We start from the raw sequence: 26,770 nt of genomic DNA on the forward strand, positions 1-26,770 counted from the left end.
GTGTTAGGCTAAGTGTAACTCGAATAACACCAGCGTGGCAGTCAAGTTTGTCACTTCCTTCTGGTAGAAAACGATACAAATGTCTTAAAATCATGTGATTTTTCGTTGCAGCGGTTCGTAGGGTTCTTCGTATGTCATGATATTCACTCTCAGCTCAGATATTCACTCTCAGCATGATATTCACTCTCAGTTTCAGCTTTGAAAAGATCGCCCTGTAGAGAGTTCACCTAGAAGAAGTCACCTTGTAGAGATTTCAGCTGCAAATAAATCACCCTATAGAGAATTCAGCTGCAAACAAATCACCCAGTGGAAAAAAATCAGCTAGAAGAAGTTAACTTGTAGAGAGTTCAACTACATGTAGAGAGTTCAATTACAAACGAGTCACCCTGTAGAGAGATCAGCTAGAAGACGTTATCTTGTAAATAGTTCAGCTACAGAGAAACCATCATGTAAAGAGTTCAGCTGCAAACAAATCACCTTGTAGAGAATTTCAGCTGCGAAAAGATCACCCTGTAGGGAGTTCACCTAGAAGAAGTCACCTTGTAGAGAGTTAAGTTACAAAGAAACCGCCACGTAGAGAGTTCAGCTGCAAACAAATCGCCCTGTAGAGAGTTCAGCTACAGATAAATCGCCCTGTAGAAAGATCAGCTAGAAGAAGTTACCTTGTAGATAGTTAAGCTACAAAGAAACCATCGTGTAGAGAATTCAGCTGCAAACAAATCATCCAGTAGAAATTTCAGCTATGAATGGATCACCCTGTAGAAGAGTTCAGTTAGAAACAAGTTATCCTGTAGAGAGATCAGCTAGATGGATCACCTTGTAGAGAGTTCAGCTACAAACAAATCACCTGTAGAGAGTTCAGTTGCAAACAAATTACCCTATAGAGAGATCAACTAGAGGAAGTCACCTTGTAGACAGTTCAGCTACAAAGAAACCACCATGTAGAGAGTTCAGCTACAAACAAATCACCTGTAGAGAGTTCAGCTACAAACAAATCACCCTGTAGAGAGTTCAGCTAGAAGAAGTCACATTGTGGAGAGTTCAGCTACAAAGAAACTACAATGTAGAGAGTTCAGCTACAAAGAAACTACAATGTAGAGAGTTCAGCTGCAAGCAAATCACCCTGTAGAGGATTCAGCTACAAACAAATTGCCCTGTAGAAAGATCAGCTAGAAGAAGTTACCTTGTAGAGAGTTCAGCTACAAACAAATCACCCTGTAGAGAGTTCAGCTAGAAACAAGTCATCCTGTGGAGATATCAGCAAGAAGGATCACCTTGTAGAGAGTGCAGCTACAAATAAATCACCCTGCAGATAGTTCAGCTATAAACAAGGCATCCTGTAGAGAGATCAGCTAGAAGGAACACCCTGCAGATAGTTCAGCTACAAAAACAAATCACCCTTTAGAGAGATACGCCAGACAAAGTAACCCTGTAGAGAGGTCAGATAGAAACAAATCACCCTGTGGAGAGTTCAACTACAAAGAAACCACCCTGTAGAGAGTTCAACTACTGTGTAAACAAGTTACCCTGTAGAGAGATCGACTAGAAAAAAAGTAGATATCAGCTAGAAACAAGTCAACCTGTAGAGAGATCTGTAAGAAACAAATTACCTTGTAGAGAGTTCAGTTACAAATAAGTCACCCTGTAGATGTTCAACTACAAACAAGTAACCCTGTTGTGAGTTCAGTTACAAATAAGTCACCCTGGAGAGTTCAACTACAAAAAATCACCCTGTAGAGAGTTTAGTCACAAACAAATCACCCTGTAGAGAGTTCAACTACAAACAGATAACCCTACAGAGAGTTCAGCTAAAAATAAGTCACCCTGTAGAGAGAACCCTGTAGAGAGTTCATCTACAAGCAAACCAACCTATAGAGAGTTCAGCTACATTTCAAGTCACCCAGTAATGAGATCAGCTGCAAAGAAGTTATCCGTAGGGAATAATTGACATGTAATAAATGTATGTATTATATAATTTGTACATTTACTGAATTAATTAAAGTATTTAAATCTGATTCAGCTTTTTCTTCTTCCTGTGTAAAGAAAAAAAAGTTAGGTTAAAAGAGCCCCAAAACTGGCCATAGGCCGGCTTTGGGGTATACAAATACAAAAAGAAGTTAAATCTAATCCAAAACAGCCAAGCTGTAAAAAAAGAGTGCGGCCCTCAGAAAGGCTATGGTGAAAAAGGATGTGAAATCCAAGGTGGTGGCCAAGAAATGGCTGTGATCGTAGGTTAATGGTAAAAATTTTAATAACAACAATTCAGGTGAATTTTGTGCCAAGACCAATCGACACTAAATTCACCCGAATTGTCGTTATTAAAATTTTTACCTTTAACCTATCATCAGAGCCATTTCTTGACCGCCACCTTGGATTTTACATCTTTTTTCACCATAGCCTTTCTGAGGGCCACACTCTTTTTTTACAGCTTGACTGTTTTGGATTAGATATATATATGTATATACTGTATAGTGTTATGTCTCTGTTGTTGTACATATTGTAGGTGCAGAAAGAAAATGTCCTACTACTGGTTACTTCAGGTGTAAAGAGACCGGACGATGTACTTCCCAATCCAATGTGTGCAATAGATATGATAATTGTGGAGATGGTAGTGATGAGGAGAATTGTGGTTAGTTATGGTAAACTGAAAGCACTCAGTTATCAATGAACCTGCTTGGTAAAATAATATAATCACAGTATAAGTGTACTCTATTGTAGGTGTTATTAACCAGCTGATCTAGTTGAACACTCTTATTGCTCTATTAGGTTCTATTACACAGATTATTACTCTAACAGGTTTTGTTGCCTACTGTACAAATACTCTTAACCCATTAACATGGCAGCATGGCATCATAACTCACTCATAGAATAAACTTTCGCCTTGCTATATTGCTAACGTTTCATAACAAAATGTGCTATTACTGAAAAGGACACACCCATAGAGGTCCCACACCTGGGATAACCGGATCCTTCCCGGTCTAGTGCACATTTGTTGTGCAATAGCGCAAAGTGTAACCTTTCATATTAGGCGAGTTAAATATTGTTTTTCGAGTTGACAACTAGCAGTTGATAACAAAGAAAGTGTTACAGATCAATGGAGACAGGTAATGTTGAAAGTTGGCCTGATGTGGCATGGTGGACACGAGTGCAGATACACATACGCAACAGCAAAAATGGGACAAATCACGAAGAAACCAGCTGTGGAATGGATCACACTGTAGGTAAACTGTATAGAATAGTTCTTTGGACTTATGTAATACACCTTTGTAATTAGTTGGTTGGATTCTGTTGTTTGTTTGGGCTGGTTTTTAGTGAAGTTTAGACTTTGTTGTTTGATAAGTTCATTGCGGTTACTGTTATGTATAAAAAGAAACACAGTCGACCTCCTTAGTTTATAGCAAGTATTTAGATATATGGTTAAGTAGTCCTGTGTATTGTACGATTAGTATGATGCAATTCGGCAATTCAACCAGTGGTCTCTGAGGATTTGGCCGTGAATGGGTTTTAAAGAATGCCAGCATAATAAAGACAATTTTCAAAATAAATTAATTAAAATGTTCAATGCGGCAAACTAGTAATTACTACAATATGTATTATTACTGCATTGCTTATTTAAAACATGTAATTACGGTGCGTACCACTAAAATGCAACATCATCTCGTAAGAATGTGAGCGAATAAAAACTTGCTAATCAGTTAAAGGGCGTCACACCCATTTTGTTTGCGACTATTCATTTGTGACAAATAGACTATTCATTTGTGACAAATACTTGTGAACAAAACAGGTGCCATGCCCTTTAATTGGTAAGTTTTTTTTCAATCTTGCACTCTCCTGAGATGACATTATGTTTTAGTGGTGCTGTAATTGCTTTTTGGTTGGTATATTCACAGTTTTAGTACTTAGGATAGTGTCAGGTACGTAGTTGCTAGGCATGGGTTCCTGTAGTCTCACTACTGTGGCTTCTATTACAAATATCTGGCCTGTCTGGCAAGTGGAAGACACCTTTTGCAAAGTGACGAGCTGACTTCATTGCCATCTTGTGTTTTACTTGTTGCACCTTGCCATTATCTGCATAAGGGCGCATCTACAGTAGGCTGCAAAATAAGTTTACATTTCGTAATTGTAATTATGCTATAGTAGCGTAATTACAAAAGCATAATTACAAATTGTGTTCTATGGGTAATTATGAATATATTCTAAATATGGCTGGTGAAAGACCACTTTATTGCATAATTATGGATTATGGTCAAAATGTAACTACAATACTGTAATTACAATTACAAAACAAACTTTTTTGCAACCTACTGTATATACCAACTGAATTATCATCGTGTGAGGAGTAACATGACACCAAGAGAAAGTTGATACAATGAAGTATGGCCGAATTATGGCCTTTTGCACATCATTATGTGAAGAAGGAAGGCAGAGAGATAGTTGCTTTGCTGTTCAAAGTGAAGCAGGAAACTCTGGGCTGGATGGAAACTATGAAGCGTAAGACCATTTAAACCAAAATTCAATGGTGAGTAAGTTGGTGTTTGTCATTTTTAGATAGCTTTAACAGTTTTTGTACTATGGAGTTTAGTTGTCCAAGACATGCATGTAATCCAGTTTAGTGGATTATATGTTTTCGTGTTTTATAAAACAGCTGCGGGTTTAAGAGTCAAGAGACATTAGTTTTATTAATTCTTGTATTATCTACTTTATATTAGTTGCTGGAAGTCACATGTATATCACAGCTCTATAAAGCTATCTCAAAATTCATTTGGTTCATGCATGTGTAGCTGATGTTCACCATTACATCAGTGAAGGTTATGAACCTAGATAGTTACTTGACACATATAAGAAAATTCACCTAATAGTGTTTATAGGCAGTTTAGCTAGTAGCAGGGCCGCCCAGAGAAATTAAGGGGCCCAGGGCAAAGAGTTAAAGTGGGGCCCTTCACCCAAGTTGTAAGTTGAAAAAAAAAAAAAAAAAAAAAAGGTCACAACCTGCTGACAATGACAATAACTACCCATCACCAACCACATCTCCTTATCTATAAGTTTGCTACACTGCTCCTCTGAAAAATACTGTGACTGCTCTATTAGAATATTTAGATCTGACTGCTCTATTAGAGTATATCGATCTTTTAAACAGGTATTCATGGGGCCTCCTGGGGCCCCTTTCAGGCTGGGGCCCGGGGCAAAATGCCCCAGTTGCCCCCCCCCCCTTCCCCCCCTGTGGGCGGCCCTGGCTAGTAGGAATAATATCAAGTCATAGCAAGGCTGACTATATACTCTATTGAAATATCCTGATGTACGTAGGTATGTATGTATGTATGTATGTATGTATGTATGTATGTATGTTTGTATGTATGTATGTATGTATGTATGTATGTATGTATGTATGTATGTATGTATGTATGTATGTATGTATGTATGTATGTATGTATGTATGTATGTATGTATGTATGTATGTATGTATGTATGTATGTATGTATGTGTGTGTATCATACAGTAAGATAGTAGGGACGACAAAGATGTGGGCATGGTCTACGAAAATAAATCAAGCCAAAATCATCTTTGCAAACCCTTCACGGCCACTTGACAGTATTGGTCAGGTATAACCAAGCCCAAACATGCCTTCAGAATGACCAGAAGCATTTTCGATTAGGTGCTACGAAATTTTAAAAAATATATATATTTTCGCAAATTTTCTACTGCCTCACTGCCTGCCTGCCTGCCTGATACATTCAGTCAAGCGTAGCGGAAAATTGGCTACAGCTACAGCCTTACTTCTTTGGCGGAAATGCTTTGAATTTCATGGAGATGAAACTTTTAGTATTTTAAATATCCTACAATGTATGCGCTATTGCTTACTGATTTTCCTTTGATCCTTCTTTATCGTGGCCATTGCTCATCAGTAGGGCTTCCATATCAATAGGGCTTCCATAATCATTGTGAATACACGTGTTATCGCACCAAACTTTTAGAATACGTTTGTGATTTGATGTTTGGTTATACAGGACCTATCGTACGTCGTCGACAAGATTCACGCGTAAGACATCTTGTTTAGTATTAGTGTGTTTGATGTTTAGCAACAAGGTTTAACTGCTTGCGTTTCTAAACGCATTTCTTTGCGACTAACACATTCTTTGCTATTACGAGTATTAACACTTTTTATGTATCCTTGCATGTGCTTACTATTGTCTACACGGTCAGCAAAACCATATACATACATGATTGGAATAGTCAAATAACTATCTAAAGCTGTTAACACTATTAAGTGTAAAATGCATATACAAAACTTCTAATTAAATGCATCAATAATAATGTATTAAATGCATAATCTCATAGAAACCCTGCATAGTATGTTTTGTCACAATTCCCTGTCAGTTGTCAGTCACTCCAGCAGCATCGTCCTTATGTGCAACAATTACTTATTGTGTTCCACCATATTCCCACTACAATGATCAATGTGTACTATATAGCTAACCTATGACAGGTACAAAGAAAGCATAGCTTATTTGGTAACATCATTGTTAACAAAGTTATAGCTAATGAATGTGTAAAAGGTAGAGTAGAGCTTATCATACAGTACTGTATAGTAGGGACCACAAAGAAGTAGGCGTGGCCCACAAAATAATATCACCCAAAAATCAGCCTCAATTTTCCCTTACGACGATGAGGCAGTATTGGTGAGGTAAAACTAAGCCAAACAAGCTTTCAGATCGACCCGAAACGCTTTCAACAAGTTCTTGATTCGAAATGCTGTGTAACGGGTTGAACATAGCTGACAACGAAGTGTAATGGATACTTCACTTTTCACACAATAATTGATATAGCTGGGGCCCGCGGTGCCTTTTCAGATGCAGTATGCGTGGGTTCACCAGCCATAATAAAATTATTTACAAAAAAAAGTTAACAAACAGGTACACGAAAAAATTTGGAATTTTCAACTAGAGTAGCGACCATAGCACATCGATAAAAAGTACTGAAACAAGTTGGAGTAGTCCATGATATTAAATCACTGTAACACAATAAGAAGTGTTATATCCCTACTGTGCATTTCCATTATGGTATCTTGAGCACAGTAGGGATATAACACTTCTTATTGTTTTACTGTGATTTAATATCATGGACTACTTCAACTTGTTTCAGTTCTTTTTATCGATGTGCTATGGTCCCTACTCTAGTTGAAAATTAAAAATTTTTTGTGTACTTGTGTATTATGTATGTGTACATTTAGTTTTGTATGTAATGAAATTAAACATAATAATAATTTTATATACAATCTCATAACGGCTTAGCACATAAATAATTATTATGATTTTATGCCCTTTTTGGAAAAAAACAACAACTTAGCAGCATGTAGTTTGTACTACCAGTGGCATTCTTTTTTTAATATAGTGCCATTGCATATTTGACCTTTGGTGACCTTTATGGCTATTTTAACATTGAAAATTCATAATTTTTTTTGTCTTTATTTCCCTTGTTTTACACATACAAAACATGGTTTCATTTCAAAGGTCTTGTTGAAAGAAACAACTTGGTTTTATTTGAATTCAATCAGTAATTGTGACCAGCTAAGTAAAAACCGGCTGTTTTCGCAAAATTCTACTTTGCCATATATCGTACCATTTAAGTTGGGATCGGCCCGAAATTTTTGCGCGCTGCCCAAAATTCCACCTTTGAAAATCACCCTAGAGTCATGTATCTTATGCAATGAAAATCACCTTTATGGAATAGTACTAGTTCATATGATATATAATACAGCATAAAATATAACAAAACGCTTACAGGTAGCCGGATATAGAATTATAAAAAAATCGCCAAAACTTGAATTTTAGTCTCACTTCCTGACTGCCTGACTGACCACAGTCGAAAGGCTAGAGCCTAAACGAAGCAGCGCATGGCCACCATTTTATACCACAATAACCAACTCTCCAGTGGGATGTGCCTTTTGGGGTTCTAATGAGTGTAGGCCCTCTGCGTCTTGTCTTTTCTTTTATTTCCAATCAGGCTGCTTGTCTTCTTCATCCAATGAAACCATATTGAGGTGTTAATTTTCCGTATTAACACTTTCTTTCAGTAGCATATTTAGGCACCACAGAATTATTTCAGAGCTGGATTTTTGAAATGTTATAGTCCTGGTGCTACTATAAGAGGTATACTACTGTAGCTAGATATCTGCCACTTTGCGATCGGAAGCCTGTTTCCAATTTATCTGGCAGAACCATGCAAAAGGGCAAGCACCGCTGGACTAGTTTGCAATAGGTTTACAACCACACCCATCTATGTTGACTAATCATGATAGAGTATGGAGACCTTACCTCTTCACAATTTAGTTATTTACTTCACAGAAAGCAAGACCTTATTAATGTAGCTAGCTGCACCCCTTGTCTGAGACTCAAGATACTCTAATACAACAGTCACTCTAATACAACAGTCATGCATTTATGATATTCTAATAGAACAGTCATAAGTCTAGCTGAGTTACAACAAAAAACTAAACAAACTAGCATTTTAATTTAAAAATGAAGTAGGGATCTATGCAATAAAAAGTAATGAAACAAGAGATGAATGATGATGTTACAGCATAGCTCGGTGTAAAAGTCACTACTTTGGCACATTAGCTATTTATTCAGTGCCAAAGTAGGGACTTTCCCACCAAGCTATGCTGTAATGCCATCATTCATCCCTTGTTTCATTACTTTTTATTGCATAGATCCCTACTGCATTTTTTAATTAACATTTTTTAAAATACTAGTTGAAATACACTGCGGTAAAAATGCTCGTGCTACATGAAAATTTTATGCACGCTTTGACCACTTTTGTATGCACTGAAATTTAAGTCAAAGCAATAAAATATCTGTATACCACTAGATTTGCCTGTTTATGGAGAGTAAGAAAAATTTTTGTTTCATGTTCACACAGCAAAGGATACATGAGTTATGGGCGTTTATTTACAATGCGGTGAAAACAACATTCACCTTCATCATTTCTTAGTTGGAGTGGCCTTATTCTTTGTCAACACGGATGAATACAGGGTAAGCACTATACTGTGATTGAAGTGCCATTTCATGGTGCACAGATTGAGCTATGTCCCATCTTTGTAGCTTGTTTCAATCGTGAGTTATGATCAATTTTCTAAGTGCCTGTAATTCATTCCCCATATTGTCGCTGTACAAATTGAGTTTATTCCTGTTCCAACTGTCAAGCACTATAACTACAACACCATTCATCACAAAAGGCTGAAACTTTGGCTGTCCACTCCTTTGTTATTATAGATTACAGAGATGCAATAAAATGGAATTTGAGGAATATACAAAAATGGCTGGTTTTTGCTTAGCCGGTCACAATTTCATTCCAAAGATGCTATCATTTGTATTTGCAATAAAATTTTACCTTCCTATTGGTAATTTACACTCCAAGGGAAAATGATAAATTTCATAACTTTGGAGTGGAATGTGTTATCGACCAAATAATTTCTTAGGTACCATGTTTGAACATGTACAATAATGCTGTATAAAGACAAATATGTCACATTTTCAATACAAAACTGTTTGCCAAGGTCATCATATCTCAAATCTATGATGGCACTATATCAAAAATGAATGTCATTAGGAGTACAATTGATATGAAAAGTTTCATGCTTTGCTCACAAATGATTCAAGTTTTGCACTATGCCGCCCTACTAAATAAATTTTATCAAAGAAATAATACATATACTAGCATTTCTATTCATAGAAATTATTTTGTAAGTCTCACGAACATTTTATCATTTAAATGTGTACATATATATATGTATACATATATATATATATATATAGGACCAGTGTACCTTGACTGCAGAGATGGTCATGGGTTTCATTGTGACAATGGTACTAGATGTCTACATTATTCATCAGTATGTAATGGTGTACAAAGCTGCACTGATGGATCTGATGAACGAGACTGCTGTAAGTTTATATGCGGTAATACATTTGCAATTATTATGTATTATAGTGCAAGTTGCTACTGTATAATTAGAGACACTGTAAACTATTGGATACAACTTTGTGTAGATTTTATTTTTTGAAACATTGCTAGTGATGAATAAATTATATTTTTGGATTGAATAAAGAGAAATTATTGTGACCAAATGAGCAAAAACTGGCCATTTTCACACAGTTCTCTTTGCTACAAAAATGTGTTGAAATACACTGAATAAAAATATGCATGCTACATAAAAATGTATGCATGTTTTAATTACTTCCTTCGGTACACACTGAACCAAAGCTTAAAGCAATATATCCTTTTCATTACTGGATTTTTCTGTCCATAGAGAGTAAGAAAATCTTTGTTTTGTGTTCAAGCATACGTGAGTTATGAGCGCTTATTTGTGATGCAGTAGAAATAATGTTTACCATCGTCATTTCTTTGTTAGAATGGCCTTCATCTTTGTCAACACGGAAGAGTATAGTAAAAGTAATAGATTTACCAGTTCATGATTCACAGATTTAACCAAGTCCTGTCTCTGTAGCTTGCTGCAGTTGTCAGTTATGATTTGATTATTTAAGTGCCTGCATTTTGTTTGCTGTATTGTTGCTGTACAAATTGAGTTTATCACTGTTCCAACTGTCTGGCGCTATAATTCCCAACATCATTCATCAAAGAAAACTAAAACTTTGGCTATCCACTCCTTTGTCGTATAGATACATAACTGAGGTACCATAAAGTGGAATTCAAGAATTGTGCGAAAATGGCTGGTTTTTGCTCAGCGGGTCACAACTTCTTTGCACCATTTCATTTACTTGAATACATATGCGTAATATATTTATTGAGTTACATATGTACAGTACATGTCAAACAACATTAATATAGGGTCATTCCATGCCTAATCAACAAAAAAATCCTGTCCCCTTTGGATTTCATGAAATTTGGCAGAGACATGGATTCTACTAAGAAACTTTCTCACACCAAAATTTGGCCGATTCTATTGATCTCCCTTTAAGATATGACCACTCCAAGTTTATTGCAAAATACTACACTGGTTTAATAAAATGGCCATAACTTTGTCAGTAGTTATCACAAAACCTTTCTGTTTATAGTTTTGGAATGCTTATTAAATTCTCCTTCCAGTGATATATAATTCATTATAATTACTCAAAGGAAAAGGTCAAACCACAAAAATGTGACATTTACCTTTGATCTTACTTTTTTCAAAAAGTATATTTCAATTACTTTCATTTTTTGTTCAAATATTCTTCTAATACCCTTCTTTCATGACAGTAAGTTTGAAGTTGGGATGGCAAGTAGACCATGAGTTGTGGCTACATACGTAATTTTACATGCTACCGGGGGTATAAGTATGAACACTACTATAACAATACAAACTTTGAAATTAAATTATAGTATGGAATCTCATCAGAATATGGCCAAGTTGCAATACACATACAGTTGGAGGCATAGTATAGAAGTATCATAAGGTGATTAAACAGAAGTATCAATACTCACCATTTCTGAAGCTACACCAATATCCCCTATTGCTTTGTATATCGATGCAGTTATGATAACAACATGGTTTTGGTGCAAACACCATTAGGAGTTCACAATAGAGATTTTATAAACTGATGCCATATAGTGGGAGGGCTTAGTAGCAAATTATCTTATAATACTGTAAGTTTTATAAGAGAAAGGTTAGACAGAATTGTGGAAACTTCACAATAGGCCTCTATTAAAATTATGAAGTTGGATGGTTTTGATATGGTACAGTGACTGTATAGAAAGGCCACCATATAAGGGCCAACTATAAATTCTCCAAATGAGATACCTATACACTAATCCACCTTTCAAAAGCAGCCACCTGCTTGAAGGTGACCGGCCAAAAGTTTTGAGCGGCTTAGATAGGTTCCAATGTAAATCATTCCTTATTCACCAAATTCTCCACCAAATATTTTCTCCACCAAACTTTTCTGTTATTATGTAGTGTCTGCTGACATGTACAGATGTCCAACAGAGTAACAGCTGAAGAATTTGTGAATTTGGTAAATAAGGAATAATTTACCCTCCAACTTCATAATGTTAATGTGAAGTTTCCACAATTTTGCCAAACCTGTCATAAGATAATTTGCTACTAAATCCTCCCACTATATGGCATCAGGAGTTCATAAAATCTCTATTATGGGCTCCTGATGATGTTTGCATCAAAATCATGTTGTTATCATAACTGCATTGATATGCATAACAATAGGGGATATTGGTGTGTCTTCAGCAATGGTGAGTATTGATACTTCTGTTTAATCACCTTATGATACTTCTATACTATGCCTCCAACTGTATGTGTATTGCAACTTGGCCACATTCTGATGAGTACAACTGTTTTAATAAGTGTTTGTAATTTATTTTCCCAATAGTTGTTGTACAAATCGATTTTTCTGTTGTTGCTACTTTGTAGGGCTGTAACTCCCAAAAGTTATTGGTTGAAACTTTTCTAGAAAATACACTTGGGTTAGTAGATTATAATACTTTAATAAACGGGAATTCGAAAAATGCACTATTGTGTCGGGTTTTTGCAGATCTGGTCACATATACAGGTAATAAAGCACTCAGCATTTAGCCTTGATGCTAAAAGTATTCAGCTTTGTCTCATGCTTTATTAGCACCATGGCCATGCACCTCGTGCTTTATTATCTGTATAGCACTTGCATAGGCCTGAGCCTATTATGCTTTGTGCAATGCTCCAAAATTTCCCCTATTATGCTCCAATTATGCCAAGTTGTGTCCCATTATGCTCCAAATATGCTCATAAAATTGTGTCTTGACTGACTGGTCTATTAAAGTATCTATACAAAAACTGCCAAGCTGTGAAAAAAGGGTGTGACTTCCAAAAAAGCCAGAGTAAAAAAAGATGTGAAATCAAAGGTGGTGGCCAAGAAATGGCTGTGATGGTAGGTTAAGGGCAAAAATTTTAATAATGACAATTCAGGTGAATTTATGTTGCCTTCTCCTAGGATTCGGCATCAAATTCACCTGAATTGTCGTTATTAAAATTTTTGCCATTACCCTACCATCACAGCCATTTCTTGGCTGCCACCTTTGATTTCACATCTTTTTTCACGCTGATTTTTTTGAAGACTACACCCTTTTTTCACAGCTTGGCTGTTTTTGTATATATATCACTTCTTTTTGTATTCGTATACTCCAAAGCCAACCTGTGGCCAGCTTTGTAGTTCTTTTATTTGTCTTTTTCAGCAGAAAGGAGAAGACATCAAGACCTGAATTCTATGGATACTTTTTATGATGATGCATTTTTTACAAATATTAATACTGTATAAAAATTATCACATGTCCTTTCTCCTACAGGTAGGCAACTTTGTAGCAGAAATCTCCACAAGGTAACTTGTTTTTAGCTGAAGTCTACAGGGTGATTTGTTTGTTGCTAAACTCTACAGAATGACTTGTTGGTTGCTGAACTCTCTACAGGGTGATTTTTTTGCAGCTGAACTCTCTATAGGGTTACTTGTTTGTAGTTGAACTATCTACAGGGTGACTTATTTGTAACTGAACTCTCTACAGGGTGATTTGTTTGTAGCTGAACTCTCTCCATGGTCAATTTTTTGTAGCTGAACTTTCTCCAGGGTGACTTATTTGTAACTGAACCCACTACAGGGTGACTTTTTTGCAGTTGAACTATCTACAGGGTGACTTTTTTGCAGTTGAACTATCTACAGGGTGACTTATTTGTAATTGAACTGTCTACAGGGTGATTTATTTGTAGCTGAAGTTTACAGGGTGACTTGTTTATTGCTGAACTCTGTTCAGGGTGACTTGTTTGTAGTTAAATTCTCTACAGGTGACTTGTTTGTAAAACTCTCTACAGGATGGTTTTTTTGTAGTTGAACTCTCCAGGGTGACTTATTTGTAACTGAACTCACAGCAGGGTTACTTGTTTGTAGTTGAATTATCTACAGGTTGACTTATTTGTAACTGAACTCTCTACAGGGTGATTTATTTGTAGTTGAACTTTTTACAGGGTGACTTGATTGAAGTTGAACTCTTTTTGGGTAACTCATTGTTAGCTGAACTATCTACATGGTGACTAGATTGTAGCTGAATGTCCTAATAGAAAGATTTATTATGAAGCTGAATGTTCTATTAGGATGATTGCACTATTAGAGTATACCTTGATCGCACACTTGATACACCTAGTTGACTTTCGTAATGCAACTCAGTGGTTTTTTATCTGATTCCTTATAAACAACTGAAAGCTTGTTCTAAAACAATTAATCTACTTCTGTACCTATTTTCAGCTGATTCCATAAGCTAGTTTGCTTGGTAGGCATGCCAAGTAATACCTTTTAATTTTTTTAGGTTAATAAAAAGATAATAATATAAATCAATAATAAACACTTAAACAGTGGGCAGAGAGGTAAACTCTGCTCAGTCCTGGGATGATGGTATTGTTTCCATTACAGAAGCAGCATTGCCACGTTAAACATCAATGGCAACCTTCTGAATCAAATATTGGGTGGTCCTATTATTACCAGACTGTTCCATTACCCGGGAACCTATCCACCTCACTAATGAGCATGCACATGATCCCCAAGCACCCAGGGTCTCAACACATAAAGGGGAGAAGTGAAATGGTGGAATCAGAGTGGAATACTTTCTGAACTTAGCTGACTGCAGAGTTTGCCAGCTGGCTGGCACCACTTGCAGAAGTAGATATATTAGATGGGGCCAGGGTGTCTGAACAGGTAAAGTCCCAGAGCAACAGTAAGCCCCATGACCAAGGAATCAATGACATGCCATCTAACCTCCTACCATCAGTACGACGCACACCGACTGGCTCCAAAACAGCAGGTACACCTCCAGACACCAGAGCATGACGAATAGTTTCATTCGCTGCAGCGTTCCAAGGAATGCGGCCTCCACTATGCCTGAAAAACAAACCGTGAATTCCAAAAACATCAACTTTACTGCCACAAACATACATATGCTCGACAATGATGGGAACACCAAGACATAGACCAAGAGCAATCCTCGAAGATTCATTATCCAGCTTAGTGCCCAAGGAAGGTACAGGTAGAGCACCAAGCCACTCACCAGACTCTGAAGAGGAAACTGACAATAGACGAACCTTTGTTTTAGCATCAGATGCAGAGTCCAAAAGAGATGAAAATGGTGTTCATAAAGCAGTTCGTCCCAACTATGTTAATAATGTCTGCAATCTTCAGGGGGCATAGGATACTCAGCAGACCATTGGTCAAGAGCCACGTGGAGGAGAGAGGATTCAAAAGTTAATCCAGAAGGAGTCAAGAAGGAAGGAACTAGTTCGGAGGTACTATGAAGGGAAGAAAGATAACTGGGAAGACTTAAATCAATAGCACTACGGATTCCCAAACCTCCTTTGGCAGTAAGGAGAATAGACTGAGCCAATGTAGAAGAACTGATGTTTATGTTGGTAACAGTCTGGAGGGAAGTGCGGATTAACTCATTAAACTTCTCTAAAATCCAGAAACCTTCCTTTTAATTAGCAAAACTCGATTGTGCACTTTTTACACATAGTTGGCATTTTTGTTATAACTCCATGACTGTTAATGCGATTTCTTTCAAACCACAAAAGGTTTGCACTATGATAGATACTCCATATGCAGACCGATTTTCAAATAAGTCTGTCAAGCGGTTCACCCTGGAGGCATGACAACAAAATTATAATTGTCTTTGGATTTTTGAAAAATCGCACATGACTCCCTTATTCTTTGTCTGATCTGTACCGAAATTGGACTGTAAATGTGCAGTATTACATTCCTACTGCCCTCCAAATTTTAAGTAAATTGACCAAAGCACGTGCGAGTTATTACACTTTTTCTAAAGTGTGCGAGACGAAGAAGAAAAAAAGATTAAGAAGAAAAATACGAAGAAAATAAGACGAACTTTGAAGGCGCGTATCTCAGTCATGGATGGGTGAATTCACCTCAAATTTGGAATAGGTGGTGCCCTACCTGAGGGAGTTTCCAGCAAAAATGGTTAATTTCCGTTCTGTCATTATTGAGCTACGGATGAGTGAAAATGGTGTTTTCTTGGTTCCTGTAAAATACACACTTGTCTGTCGTGTGCCAGCACTACTTGTACTTGGCTGCACGACACACTATTGTGTGCCTTGATTTAATGCATCTGTGAATGTTCTATTAGGATATTTCAACATGCAGTGATTAGTGTATCGACCTTTAACTAATTTTTTTCTTCACAATGTAGCTGTAAATCCATTTTTTTACTGTGCTTGCACACTATCCCATTCTGCATCATGTGAAATAGGTAGAGTTTCAGCTTCTCTGATAACCAATGCACAAAAATTGTGCCTATTATGCTGGCATTATGCTCAATGCTTTAGCTACCTATTATGCCCCAAGTTATGCTGACATAATCGGTGCAGGCTTACACTTGCAGCAATACTTTAGCGTAATTATTATTATGCACTAATTGTATTAGAATTTTTGTAATGAACTGTTCCGTGAGTCCTGCTACTGGTATAGATAACTTTGTTAATATTTAATACGGCACTTTAAAATTTGAGAATATAATACTATTTATACAGCCAAACAGTACGAGTTCAATGCTAATTGAACAACCCACATTCAACTGACTTCATCCCTGGTTCTGTATTCGAGAAATCATCAACTGGTGGTATCCATTGAATAATAATTGTCTTAAATGCACTTTTATAAAGCACCAAAATCAGCAACTAACTCAGATCCTATTGGGTTCAACCCTACTGCTTTTGTAGGTTCAACTCGTGTATGACGTTCTATAACTTCAGCTATAATTCATAAATGCAAACATGTAATAATATGTATTGGTGACAGTTATAGAGACCAAGTGGTAGCAAAATAATGTACATAAAGTATGATTGTGTTGTTTAGTTAATAATCAAGGACAAAAAAATAATTATGTTGTTACATATATGTGACCAGATTTCACATAACAAGGCTTCCACACACACAAAATCAAACTTACGATTTTACCAGAAATGGATTGCTGGTCTAATACACTATCATATTTCACACTGTACTTCCTTCAGCACTGACAAGTCTGGTTTCTGTAGCAGCTTTCTTCCGACCCTGTCAAAGCCACGAGTGTGAGATTGGCACCATTAAATGGCCATGGCTTTGTGATAATGGTGTGTAGTGAGCTGGGACTTCACAGAGAGCTCGCCAATAGTGTTCTCAGTCAATTTGGAGTAATTTGAGGGCCATGGAGGGCCATGGAGAGCCCAAACTTGGCCTCTGGATTCCAATCGTCTTCTTACTCCATTTTATACCCGTATATTAAGACCACCGTCCACCCCCACCCTCCCACCCTATTACTACCATCTGTGATATTATTACCCGCTCGAAAAAAGCTGCTCAAAACAGGGAAAATTTTGGGTATCAGAAATGTATACACCCACTCAGTGATAGCTAGTGAACAGATGAACAATTGGTGCAAATTTTGTTTGCACAGCTGTAGGCACTGGGTAGGTTATTACACAATGATTCCTTAAAATCGCCATATCTCCTAACAAAGCTTTGTGCGTCGAAGCCTTGTTTTGTCAAATTCAGTCACATATGTTTCAAAAAATTGTTCTTCCTTCAGCATGCCCTCTTAGAAGAAAGTGGTCCTGATGACCTTGTGAATGGTTTCTCAGCAGCACATGTAAACATTATACATATTACATACGTACAGTTTAATGATTAGTAGCATTAAGCTGCTATTTACATGTCACTACTTAATTACTTTTCCTTAATTGTGCCTAAATTAATAAATCAAAAGAGTATAGGGCCTTGATACTGCATATATACGTATGTATACAGTATAGTAATCCATCTGTGTTATCTGTGGTACCAGAATTACATCATAACTACACACCATTATTACCATACAATAACACAGTGCTTTAATGATGATGTAGAACCACCCACTTTGTTGGAATGGCCTTCTTCTTTGGAGACGTACAGGGAGAGTACATACTATATGGACCTTGATAGATTTGCCAGTTCATAGTGCACAAATTGAGCCAAGTCTCATCTCCGTAGCTTGTTTCAGTCATGAGTTATGATTGATTATTTAAGCCCCTGTAATTTATTTGCCATATTTTTGCTGTACAAATCTAGTTTTATCACTGTTCCAACTGTCTAGTGCTATAACTCCAACACCATTCATCATTAAAGGTTGAAACTTTGACTGTCACTCCTTTTTTTACTATAGATAACTGCGAGATGCAGTAAAATGGAATTCAAGGAATGTGTAAAAAATGCTGATTTTTGCTCAGCCATTCGCATCATTTGTGACTGGATTTGCAAAAACCTGACGCAATCACCGAAGGCTAAAGTTCCAGTATAAAGCATTGTAAACAAATGGGTGAAATATTTCTGTATTATTGAAAATAATTCATAAAATTTTTGAATGCTTTTTGCTTAGTGGAGGAAGGGACTAATAATAAAAACCTGGATATCATCTTAATGTGACCGGATCTACCAAAACAGGACATTATCGCATATTTTTTGAATTCCAGTTTATTAAATATTTATAATCTACTTAGCCAAATGTACCCACTGGCGAACGTTCAGCTCCATAAGCCAAGAACTTTGGGAGTTACAGCCTTACAAAGTACCAACAACAGAAAAATCGATTTGTACGGCAAGTATCGGGAAAATAAATTACAGGAGCTTACAAAAATAGTTGTAACGTACCAACGGATTCAGATACAGAGCTACAATTTTCACCATCGTGTTCACCATGAATAGGGCAATCGATTACTGGGTAAGTTTTTCCTTTACTCACTCTTCTTCACTGCATACAAAGGCAAAATTCATGAAGAAAAATTGATCGCGTACAATCGCTTTGACATGATGTAAACAAACACTCATAGTTTCCGTATCCTTGGGTCTACTGCAACGAAACAAAGATTTTCCAACTCCTCTTGAGCAGGCGAATAAGGTGATAACCATGGTTTTATTTTTAGTCCCTTTCTTCACTACAAATGAGGCGTTCAAAAATTAACAGAATTTTTCAATAATACGCAAGTATTTCACCCAATGTATTCAATGCTTTATACTGTAAATTTAGGCTTGTGCGATTATGTCCTGTTTTCGCAGATCCGGTCACTTATTTGCATACTCAAGAGGAGTTGGATAATCTTTCGAAAATCTTTGTTTCATTGCAGTAGACCAAAGTACATGCAAGTTGTGGGCGTTTGTTTACAGCAATTATATGTGATCGATCTTTCTTTACAAAGTTTGCCTTTGTTTGCAGTGAAGCAAGGGGATAGAAGGACAAACGTACCCAGTAATCGATTTCTCTATTCATGACAAACATGATGGTGCAAATTACAACTTCGTACATCATTCTGTTCATAAGTTACAACCGTTTTAGTAAGCACCTGTAATATGTTTTCCCTATACTTGCTGTACAATGACATATTGATGTTTCTGTTGTTGCTTGAATGTGTTATGACCCCCCCCCCCCCCCACGATTATCACTTGTGGGTAACCTTACCCAGTAACACATGCTGTCACACTAGAACATATTATTTTGACTGCACCAGAATATATTGTAACTTTGTAGGGTTGAACTCTGAAAGTTATTAGCATGTGAGGCTGAAACGTTTCCAGAGGGTACAATTGGCTAAGTTGATTATAAATATTAGAGATGTACCGATTCAACTTTTCGGAACTTTACCGATGCCGATCTGATCTAGGAAATTTATTACCAATCTACTGATGTAGTACCAATCTGACATCAGTTATCTATTATGATGACTGGTCTTGTACAGGTAGTTGTTATAGCTTTAAATAATCTCAAACTAAGCTGATTGGTCAATTGTTAGCTGAATGGTGGTCACAGCATTGTGACTGGAGTCAATACCAAAGGTGGCGGCACCATCTAGACAATCAGTGATGACAGCATCCTAGGCCTGAGCCTAATGTGCTCAAAATGTTACCTATTATTCTTTCCAGAATTTCTCAAATTTTTCTCCCATTGTTCTTTTTTTATTCTTGTATCTAGTCTATTATTCCATAATAATTCTCAGTTTCTGTGGCTAGTTGATTAGTTTTCAAGATGCTCATAAGGAGTTTTGCCAAGAATTAATTAATAACAATTATATGAAGCATTCCATCTTACACACCATTTTTGTAACCATACAAGTAGTTACAACAAATTAGTAAAGTTACGTATGTGCAGTAACAAGAGTTCATAATAATATAACTGGTAGTAATAATTCAAGTGCTGTCAATTATTGGCTGCTAGTGTATTTAAACTGTAGCTATAGCTACATACTCATACTAAGATAATGATATCAATCAATATACTCAAAGACTTGAAGAAGATACAGTAGTATAAGATGTACAAGCTTCAGAATTGTAGACAATCATGCAGTTAAATCCCTAATACTGACTGCAAATTGTTAACTTGAAATGACCCGACTGCTCTATTAGAGTATTTGAGCGTTCTATTAGAGTATATTGATTTTTAGAAGCTTTTCAGCCTCTTTTCAGCCAGTACTTTGCAGCATTCCTATAATGATTTCAGCTGTACATCATTCTTAGTAGCTTAACTTTGCTTCTAGCTACTCAAGAATAGACACGCCCCTTAATTCCACCAATTATTCCCGTGGACGTCTGATAGTTCTAAAATTATTCCTGTAATAATCCTATTATTCCAGAATTATTCTCACAAAATTGGTGACCTGTTATTCTCAAAATTATGCCGGCATATTAGGCGCAGGCCTACAGCACCCACAAATATTTTAATGCATGCTCCTATCAAGACTTGCCTGGAATGGTTTGTAAGCTGTTGTAGCAGAGATTCTAATAGTTTAGTGTATTTGAGCACTATTCATTGTTTTCTGCCAAGGACCCCTGGTAAGTTCAATAGTAAGTTTTAGTAACTAAAACAGCTAACTTGCACATATTTATATGGATTCTCGTAATTTCAATGGGTACCAGGCTAAGAAATGGCACTGTACTTTAGCTTATTTTGTAAATGGAGCAGAGAAATGATAGAAGGTGTCTAGTATGTTTAAAGAAATGGATATTAGAAAGATCGGTATCATGAATCAATGGCTTCAACAGATAATCGGTTCTACTGATATTGCTCAAATTGTCGAGATCAGTACCAATCCGATACTAGATCGGTAGATCTGCTGTACATCTCTAGTAAATATCCAATAAACAGGAATTCAAAAAATGCGAGATTGTGCTGGGTTTTGCAGATTTTGTCACATATATTGTACTGTATAGTAGGGACCATAAAGGTGTGGGCATGATCCACAATAAACATCACTCAAAAGCCAGCCTCACATTTCCCTGACAACAGTGAAGTAGTATTGGTCAGGTAAAACTAAGCCCAAACAAACCGTCAGATCAACTCGATATGCTTTCAACAAGTTGCTACTTAATGTTAAAAAATTATTTAGCAGAATTTTCTACTGACTGACTGACCGAGTAACTGACTGACTGACCGACTGATGCCTTTAGACAAGCAATAATTATTAAGATTACTGGCTTGATTTTTCACTATTCGACACTGCTTCAGCCTGACAGGCACCTTGTAGCATACCATAGTACATACAATGCATTATTCATGGACTTACCAGTTTCCTCCTTTGTGTCCCATTCATTTTTGCTGATTGTGAAAAGTGTCGATTTGGCGGTAGCATGTGATGGCTTCCCTTCATAGTGGAATTCATTCATATTTTTCATAGTAGCTACTTTGATTGTAGAGGTGCTTTTCGAACAGTTCTTGATTTGTAATGCTGTGTAACAGGTTGAACGATAATTGATAGCGAGGCCCGTGGTACCATTTCATTTTTTGATGTGGTATGTGTTGGTTCACTAGTCATAAAATTTTATTTTACAAAAGTTAACAAATAATTTCACAGTAGGGATATAACAATTCTTATTGTTTTACTGTGATTTAGTATCATGGACTACTCCAACTTGTTTCAGTACATTTTATCAATGTGTTATGGTACCTACGTACTCTAGCTGAAAATTCCAAAAATTTTTGTGTACTTGTAATAATATAATTATTTTTGTGTACTTGCATATTTATGGCTATATTATAGTGCCTGTATTTCTTGGCAACAGTGCATTATAACAACGTAAATCCTTCCAAGTTAAGTATATATATGATTGTACTATCTATCTATTGAAATTTTGCAGTGACTGTTCTATTAGATTATTTTGATTTTGCATACAAAATATGACAAGTTGCTCAATTTTTTCAAAGCAAATCCTGCATACAATTTCCAGCTTGTTGCCACAATTGAGTTTTATTAGCATTAGAGGTGTACCGATAATTGGATCGGTTAAAATATCGGCCACCGATATGGTAATTTTTACCAATATCAGTATCGGTACAGAACAACAGTAGGACCGATATTGCTACTGATATCGCTACTGATATCACTACTGATATTTATACAGTAGCAATACTGTAGTTTGTGTATAAACAAATTATGCATTGGTTTTCTACATTATCCATGTGGTTCTTTAGTGCCAGTGGCTTACAATTTGTTCACTCTGCGGCAAATGCTACGCTACATGAAGCCATAGAAATACATATGATTCTAGTATTTGTTGCTGGAAAGCTTATCACAGTCTTTACAAATGAAACAGCTATATAGTACCTGATTAGTAAAAAGAAGGGTCACTGGATAACCAAAGAAACTTGCTGTATCAGCCTTCACACAAGCCATTAGAATGTGGAGTAATGCAGAAATATTCATAGAAGGCTTCATGGGAGTACACATAAAAATGTGTGTAGGTACCTAATTGTCTCGATTTCACAACAGAAACCCAAGCTGTATACCACCACAGGAAAAATACATGAACATGTTGTGGTAAATGTACACTTTGTTTGCTTAAAACTATAATGCAAATATCGGATCAGCTATCGATTATCGGCTTCTTTTGGTGGCATCAATATCGTATATCGGTACATGCCAAAAACCCATATCAGTACACCTCTACTTATCACAGCAATTGTTAAGATGATTATGATGATGGCGATTGACGAGAGTTGGTCTTAATAAGTGTACTACCCTGCCGATCTGTACGAAAATGGCTATACAATGGAACCTTCCTTGTCCAGACCTCTATTACCTGAGCACCCCATTGTCCAGACAACCCAAATTAGTAATGTGGCTTGTAGGTTATTAACCATAATGGAATTTAGGTTATATGACAGCACAAGGAGGGAGCCTAAGAGTTGCTGTTTACTTATTTGGTGGCTTGTTTATTCAACTAATAATAAGTACCACTTGGTTGCTAGGTGATAACGGATTTTTAAGGCCAGGGTAGTGACCATGAATGCTATGTAGTGACTCCCCCCCTCTGCCCATTAAACTGCATATCACTAACTGATAGCAATAACGACACTACTTGTATTTAAGTTAGTCATTTTAGCATAATAGCATATTTTTATTTTCTTAGTTACGGACATTTCTGAGATACAGACATTAATATGTACCAAGAAAGGTTCTACTGTAATATCGGCTTTAATTCGATGGAATATCACAGAAGCTGCAATAGTATTGTATTACAAAGTTTATTAGATTACTTTTGTAATGCTCTAATAGAGCACACATTTTTCGAGGATTTCTAATAGAAGACACATAAAAATGTTATAGATTTTCATTGAGAGATCTATGAAATTATGAACTTTTACTATTGAGTAGATTTTAGCTTGAATTTTCATTTATAAAATAGAAATTAAATGAGATGATCAGCTGTGATAGCAGCAGCTCAGTGGTAAAGGATTTGGGTGTTTCGTGTGGAAGTCCCTGGTTTGAATGCAGGTAATTTCCGACATTTTTAATGCACCTTTTTTATCCCACGGTGACTGTTCTACTAGAGTAGGTGACACTGTGATTTACAGTGCTTGGATTTTTACCTTGTACTTCTATAGCTGTCAATATGATCTCTTTCAAAACATGAAAGGTTTGAGCCATCCTAGTTAACCTACGTATATGCATACTGATTTTTAAGTTATTTCAATAAGTAGTTTACCTTGTAGGAGTGACAACAGTTGGTCTTTTTTAATGCAAATTATCATCTATTGGAAGATTTGCACCGAACTTGGTGCATGATTGTGCTGCAAAATGTTCTTAAAAATGTACCAAAGCTCAAGATAATCAAATCATGCATTTGCAAAGTGTATGAAAAGAATAATCTAAGCCCCCAAGCCCCCGAAATGAAGAAAAAACAAAAACAAAAATGAAGCCAAATTTTGAAGGCTCATATTTCACAAGGTGTTTATTATACAAATATGTTTCCAATTGAAGAAGGGGAGCACGGGAGCTATGTATACATGAACACCGCATTTTGTTTGTTCCTGTAAATATACTCACAGTGTGGCATGCTGGCTTTCTTAGCTACACAACACACCAATGGTGGATCCAGGATGGGGCATTTGGGGCAAATGTCCCCCCCCCCCCCACCTTGCGGTGGAGCAAGCCATACCCCTGATTAAAACACTAAATTTTAAGATCAGTTTTTAAAACTTATGAAAATATGCACATTTTATTAACATTTATTACAAATTCACCTGGGACCAAAGTCAAACTAGCTGTGAAATTGTCACCGAGCACCTTTTTTTGCGTACTAAGCGCCTCTAAAAATAATTATCGTGTTGCTGTTGTTTAAGACATTCAGAGCCTTTAAACAGCTTTTAAGACTTCACAACCATCTGCAAAGGCAAAAATAGCAAAAACCAACAGTGTGACACTACTAAGAGGTGGTTATTTGCTGCTTCAAAAATGCAGCAACTAACAAGAGAACCTGGTTCTCCCTAACTACCTACAACTTAGCCTGTTTGTGCCCCTCCACTTGCCAGCTCCTGGATCCGCCCCTGCACACTACCGTGTGTCTTGATTGCTTCATTTAAAAATGAAAAGAAAAGAAAGTTTCATTCAGATAAAGAAGTATAACTAGTATGCCACTATGATCAAATTCAAAGCTGGTCAAGAAAACCTGATTGAGATTAGAAGCTGTGGATTGCTGAGCTACTGTAGCCTGTTAATGCTGTATTATATGCATAGTGAACACTATTATGCATTGTAATATTTACTTGGTAGAATGTTTATGAAGAATTCTGCTCAGTCTCAGCTATGGTGTTCATTAAATAGAATATAAATTATTGATTAAATAAGGCAGACAGCCATTAGGCTGAGCATGTATGGTGTGAATGTATGTATCACATGAGTTTGATTGTGGGTTCTAAAACTTAGTGTCCAGTTCAATCATTGGTGTTGGCAGTACAGTCCACCATCTGGTTATGTAATAGTTGTATCATGTACCCGAGTGATTTGCCTGATATGTACACCCAAGCTCGAGGGCCGTTAGGCCCGAGAGCGTGGGTGTACATATCAGGCAAATCACGAGGGTACATGATACAACTGATATGTACCATGTAGGGTAATAGCCTACTGTGGTGGGCGACTAACCACCCAAGCCAATACGAGGCAACCCGCTGGATTTATTATATAGAGAGTCTTGTAAAATTCGATTATGGGTCAGCAGCAAGTAACATTGCAGTTACGTTTGTTAACATAAACGGGCAAATCCTATGAATATCACGGAAATACTCAATTTTGCGATTTAACAAGTGTTTCAAAGTTTCTACATCGTTTAACCACTGTTTACAATGTTTTCTAAACATCCAGAGGGGTAAGCTTCGCTGTAGAGTGGTTACCTCGTGATATACAAAAAGTGGGCATGGTACGTAATCAAACACGCGGACACGCAATTGTAAATTAACCACGACACTAGTTCTCACCTTAAACTACCGTTTGTCAACTCATAGGGTGGTAAGGGTGTCGAATCGCCTTCGTATGAGTGCTGTAGAATGCAAAATCGGGTTCATGGTTTTCATCACGTGAGTAATAATAAACTCCCACAATCGAATACTGCCAGGATTCTTATAAAAACAAACAACGTTACCTCATCAAGATATCAAGGCCATGGTATTTAATGTACCATGGCCAGCCATGGTTTATTTTAAATGTACCATAGCCAGCCATGGTTTAACTTAAATGTACCATGGCCAGCCAGAGTTTATAAGATATGTACTCTGGAATTTGCCTTTGAAGTTAGGTGGTTTCATGGTACATCTTCGGATAAAGCCTATCATCATGGTATAGTTAGTTAATGAGCTGTTATTTATGACATGCAGCTGTTACTTATTTAGTTTTCCATTCTTTGCTTATTAGATATCATTGTTTTGATTAGTATTATTGCTTGCCGACAAGGCTGTTAATGTAAGTATTACAGGTAAGAAAACACAGCTGTACTAATACTACAGACAATTATTAACGCAGTGATAGCACTTAGTGCTATGATTTTCCATGTACATGTATGTATCATTCACTGGTTTCCGGAGGTAATAATCAATATACCTGTAAATACATTGCTACAATGACAGCAGGTCTCATCAAAGAAAAGCACAACCTACACATTGAAGCGAGAACGAACATGTCCTGTAGCTAACACTCCATTTCTTAGCCAAGACGGAGACAAGTTTTCTAAAAATAGTAGCTGCAAGAGGTCCCATGCCACCAGTAGCCACAAGCACCAATGGTGAAAAACATGCTCTATTCACTTCTCAGATACGTTCATCTATAAGTTTAGCGTATATGCAGGAGAAGAATTTTGGACACATTCTTGTATAAGCATGTATAAGTTCAGTGGGTTAATGCATCTTATTGCATTAATATTACAAATGTGCGTACATAGTAATGATTACTACTCCATAGTTATGGTGA

At 36.7% G+C, this 26,770-nt stretch overlaps 1 protein-coding gene across 1 annotated transcript in view; it reads left to right on the forward strand.

Annotated features, from left to right (window-relative positions):
• The window catches only part of LOC136246677 (low-density lipoprotein receptor-related protein 1B-like), a 169,954-nt gene that overhangs the window by 1,654 nt on the left and 141,530 nt on the right, over positions 1–26,770 (forward strand). The window contains exons 2-3 of the mRNA XM_066038225.1: positions 2,504–2,629; positions 9,813–9,941. Coding sequence (XP_065894297.1) covers positions 2,504–2,629; positions 9,813–9,941 — 255 coding nt within the window. The remainder of the gene's footprint in view (positions 1–2,503; positions 2,630–9,812; positions 9,942–26,770) is intronic.

The sequence above is a fragment of the Dysidea avara genome, chromosome 2 (assembly GCF_963678975.1).
Source record: "Dysidea avara chromosome 2, odDysAvar1.4, whole genome shotgun sequence".
In the NCBI taxonomy this organism is placed as follows: domain Eukaryota; kingdom Metazoa; phylum Porifera; class Demospongiae; order Dictyoceratida; family Dysideidae; genus Dysidea; species Dysidea avara.